This window comes from Tigriopus californicus, unplaced genomic scaffold (genome assembly GCF_007210705.1).
Source record: "Tigriopus californicus strain San Diego unplaced genomic scaffold, Tcal_SD_v2.1 Contig403, whole genome shotgun sequence".
Classification (NCBI taxonomy): Eukaryota; Metazoa; Arthropoda; class Copepoda; order Harpacticoida; family Harpacticidae; genus Tigriopus; species Tigriopus californicus.
In genome coordinates, this window is record NW_026738791.1 from 1 (window position 1) to 4,322 (window position 4,322).

At 40.1% G+C, this 4,322-nt stretch overlaps 1 protein-coding gene across 1 annotated transcript; it reads left to right on the plus strand.

The window, feature by feature from the left end:
• The first annotated feature begins 2,455 nt into the window (after positions 1-2,455).
• LOC131892564 (uncharacterized) lies at positions 2,456-3,888 on the plus strand. Its single transcript, XM_059242365.1, has 3 exons — positions 2,456-2,464; positions 3,113-3,421; positions 3,641-3,888. Exons 1-3 carry the CDS (start codon positions 2,456-2,458, stop codon positions 3,764-3,766), a joined length of 444 nt encoding a protein of 147 aa, XP_059098348.1. The 3' UTR covers positions 3,767-3,888.
• Positions 3,889-4,322: the final 434 nt, after the last annotated feature.

A 4,322-nucleotide genomic window follows, 5' to 3' on the forward strand; every position in this document is an offset into this window, starting at 1 on the left:
AAATTTGATGAGTAATTGGCACCGCTGACACATGTCTGCACCTGTCTTTGTCTTTTGACCTGCTCAAGCTTTTGCAAACCTACTGAACTCATTGGAGCCCAAATGGGCTTGGCATATTCAAGATGCAGCTGGACAATCGACTTGTGCAGAGTTAGCATTGTGATACTATCTCTGGACTTAAACGTGCAATATGTCCACCAACCACATGTTTGAAAAGCTTTGCCCACTTTCAACTGGATATACTCATCAAACTTTCCATTATCTTGGAGGACTACACCTAAATCTTTCATGGATGAGATCTGCTGAATGTCCTTACCTTCATCATCTAATAATGGAGTGTCTAATGGGGTCGACCCAAAGGTCTTGAGCGGAATTTCACTCAATTCAGTGCCATGATACTGGCAGAAACGCAAGAGTAGATTTGGTCTAGGACCTCTTCCCGACAACCAGAATTCTGGCCATTCTTACCAACTACCAATTTTGTATCTTCAGCATAGGAAGAGATACTGACATTACTATACAAGCGTCTGAAGCAGAAGAGAGATAGCAATGAAGATGAATGAAAAGGAGGAGGACCCAAAATGGAGCCCTGAAGGAACACGAGACTTGTTATCATGTATGTCATGAAGGGATCCCTCACCTTAACCAATTGCTTCCTGTCCACGTGTTACTGGACAACACTGATAAAGTTTTTTTGAAAATGCCAAGCTTTCTAATAATATTTTTGTTGGTATTGTGAACAAAGGAACAACTTTTGGAAAAATCATCTTGGATTCTAGCTAAGATTAGAATATTAATTCACTTAAAACCTACGAAGAGATTAATAATTTTAAAAAACGTAATCAATAGATGTTGGGAATGACTTTAGTTGCGTTTCGCACTAAAATTTTATTCAAATCCATGGAGCAAACGATAAGATATTTTGTTTTCAAACATTGCATTTTCATCAAATTTGACTACAAATTGCTCCGGTTATATCTTAAAGCAATTGCCAAGACATATAATATGCTTTTCTATGCTAAAATATAAATAGAAATATCTTACGTTTCTGAAGCAGGTAGAAAAACCCAAAGTTAGCTTGCAACATAACTTAAACTTATTTTAACGGAAATATTCGCAATTTGATGCATACATGTCAATCGCGACTTTAATCAAGCTTAATCTTGAACTTTGACAAAATTCTATTAACGTTGAATAAAACCTCGCTAGAAGAAATATTGACATTACTACTACCAAGCGTCTGAAGCAGAGCAATGAAGATGATGAAAAGGAGAGGACCCAAAATGGAGCCCTGAGGAACACCCGACTTGTTATCATGTATGTCACGAAGGGATCCCTCAACCTTAACCAATTGCTTCCTGTCACAAATGAAACTTCTTAACCAATAGAGAACCTTGCCTTGGATCCCAATCTCATGTGGAGCCTGTTAACTAAAGGACCATGATCTAACCTGTCAAAGGCCTTGGCAAAGTCAAGATAAACTATATGAACTGATTCATGGCTCTCTAGTCCGTCAGAAACCTGCTCTATATGTTCAATTTGGATTGGATATGATCAATTTTTAAACTGTTTTTGCCTGTTGAGAGTTTTCAATTGAGTAACAATGAAGCCATAATAAATGTTCACATACACACGGGATCTAGAAGAGAGGATGTTGTCATGGTGCTTGAGGCCACATGCCCAATGCAAAAGAACTGCATTGACGGAACTAGAACAGTACAGGGTAGAGCCTTATCGACAGAAAAGGTGGCTTGACAAGAAAGGACTGAGTTTCTCCAAGTTTTCTTGAACGACTTCATAAATAAACCAAAACAAAACACAACAAATCGGTCAATTGTGGGGCTTGACTTTTGGGAGATTTATAAAAGTGGGCCTTGGACCTTTTGGGAGATTTGTGAAAGTGGGCCTTACATATTGTACAATATAGTACAATATGGCCTCAACCTTTGGGATTCTTTGACATCTTGTGATACTCACTTTCCATGCAATGGCTTGGTCATTCATTCTACACCCTGGTTTGAACATCACTTTGAGAGGGCTTAACATTTGACCCAAGTGTTTAATCAAGCTGAAAATTAAGATACGCAATTATAGCAACCTGGGTCTAGTCTCAGTTCAAAAAGAATGCAATGTAATGACCTTAATTGGAGTACTAATTCTCAACCTTAGCGTCCCCGTCCATATTCCCGGCGTTCATGGCTGTGCTAAGAGTTGTCGATCTTGATCAAGGTATATTGTGTTTCTTTGCTGATTCTGAAATTCAACGTCCAGAAGAGCTCAATCAATAGCCGTTTAGTTACCCATTTCGAAATAGTTGCCCCCCCCCCAAAAAAAAAACGAATAACCCTAAAACCCTATTTACTCTGTCTGGTCATGATTAGGATGTCGATTAGGATTTTGCGCCATTTCTTGGCATTTCTCGGTTTTGCTTTTCTTAAAACGATACTGCTCACACATGCACAACGTAAACCACTAGTTTGGCCCAAGCATTAGTGTTAGTCTTTGCTCTTGCCATGCCTTAGTATGAGGGGCCTAGCTCAGAACCATTCAAGGGCGTTCCCCTTAAAGTGGTTGGCGAATGAACGAATGGACACAAGCAAAGAAGAAGAAATGTCCAAGATCTGCAGTCTTTTATCCCCTCACTAGGGGTCTCATCTCAAAGGAGGAGCTTGGCAAGGAGCTTCAACATTTTGGCCATCATCAATTCTTATGTACCATTTCTTTGAAGGTCTCAACACAAGTGGGTCTGGGCTTTCCATTTCCATTCAAATTATAGCCAAAGTAATATCAGGATTGGCCTTCATAGCATTGATAAAGGTGTTATTTTCTAAATTGCTAGTTATCCAGGCCCACTTGATGTATCCAAGGTCACTTTCCCACTGATGCCTAACCATTACACCTAACAAGGGCCATTTTGATCCAACTACGTTCAAACTACGTTACACGCTTGAAGAAGAAGGCAGTCACTACAGATCATGTCATTATTTCCATTTCTACACCCGGTGGTGAATCGCAATTCACAATAGCTGATTAGAGAAACTTGAAAACATCGTCATTGTTAAATGCATGCATGCACCCTCATGCATATTGATGGCATTCTGAATAGGGCTAGGGTATAAAAGACTATGGTCCATCTCCCTTGAAGTCAGTATTGATTTCATCTTGTAGTCCTTTGAATCCTGATCCACCATGGAATTCGACTTCAACTCCCGTTTGCTTGGCCGCTCTTCTAGCTTTGGTCTTCATTGCCAGTGGTGGAATTCGCCCCGTGGATGCCAGTGGATACTTTGGACGCCGAGTTCTGTTCGTGCCCATTACCTCTCCGACAAGTGATGACACCTGTGCTGCTGATTATGCCAATAAAGACAAGAACGAATTGGAACTGTTGGAAAATGGACTATTCAATCAAGAGTTCCTTGAGGTAAGTGTTGTGCTAATCTTGTCCCTCAGCTATGCTCATCTCCAAATTCGATGCCATGTCTTGCCTAAAGAAGTTTGATGTTATGGTGGGAGAGCTGCCGAGTTTTAACTGTGATGTAAATTTGGCCAAGTATCATGCGTTTGGGTTTGCCATGAAGGCCTCAAATGTTGCATCATTCAACTTGACATATTATTTATGAAACCTCTTTTTTCATTGCAGAGTGTGGGTGTTGGTAACAAGATCAAAATGTGCTCTGCTTACATTAGCCAAAGCGACCCAACCCAATCCGTGTTCAGAGTCATGTCCTTCCAGATTCAAAGTATTCTTAGGGCATTAAAAATTTGATCAGTTGGACTTTCAAATGGCCTTGATCAAAGGTGTAGTATTCTATAGTTCTGGTCGGATTCATGCTTGTGTGTAATTCATGTTTGTGCTGTTGAAAATACACCCAATCTTTGGCACTTCAATGAGAGACTTTGATTCATCCCGTGTCCTTATTTCCCATCTTTTGTCACTGCCGCATGACCAAAGGCATTTTGGGGAAGGGTTGATTATGTGATTTACATACAGTACTCGCCTCTTGACCAGCATTCTACTTACATCCAATTAATCACTTTATATAACCCAAAAAGCCTTCCAAGGCTTTACACACATCAATATAATACAATACAATGCAATACAATGCTGCATGCATGCCATGTTGATCAATATCATTTTGTGACAACATGCTGGCTGATTTTAAGGGAAGAGTTGCTTTTTTGGTATATGTACATATTGCTCGCACTGTGTAAGAGTTACCAACCACATTGAGACCCAGCTCTTGGTTCAGGCCCTCCGCCAACCAATCATTAGCAATTATGAGCCAATTGAGGCTCATCAAAATCTTTGCTTGGTGGAAAAA

Excerpts from the sequence above, each read along its gene's own strand:
- LOC131892564 (XM_059242365.1), top strand. Across the intron at positions 3,422-3,640 it reads TCAATCAAGAGTTCCTTGAG|AGTGTGGGTGTTGGTAACAA; the intron begins GTAAGTGTTGTG and ends TTTTCATTGCAG.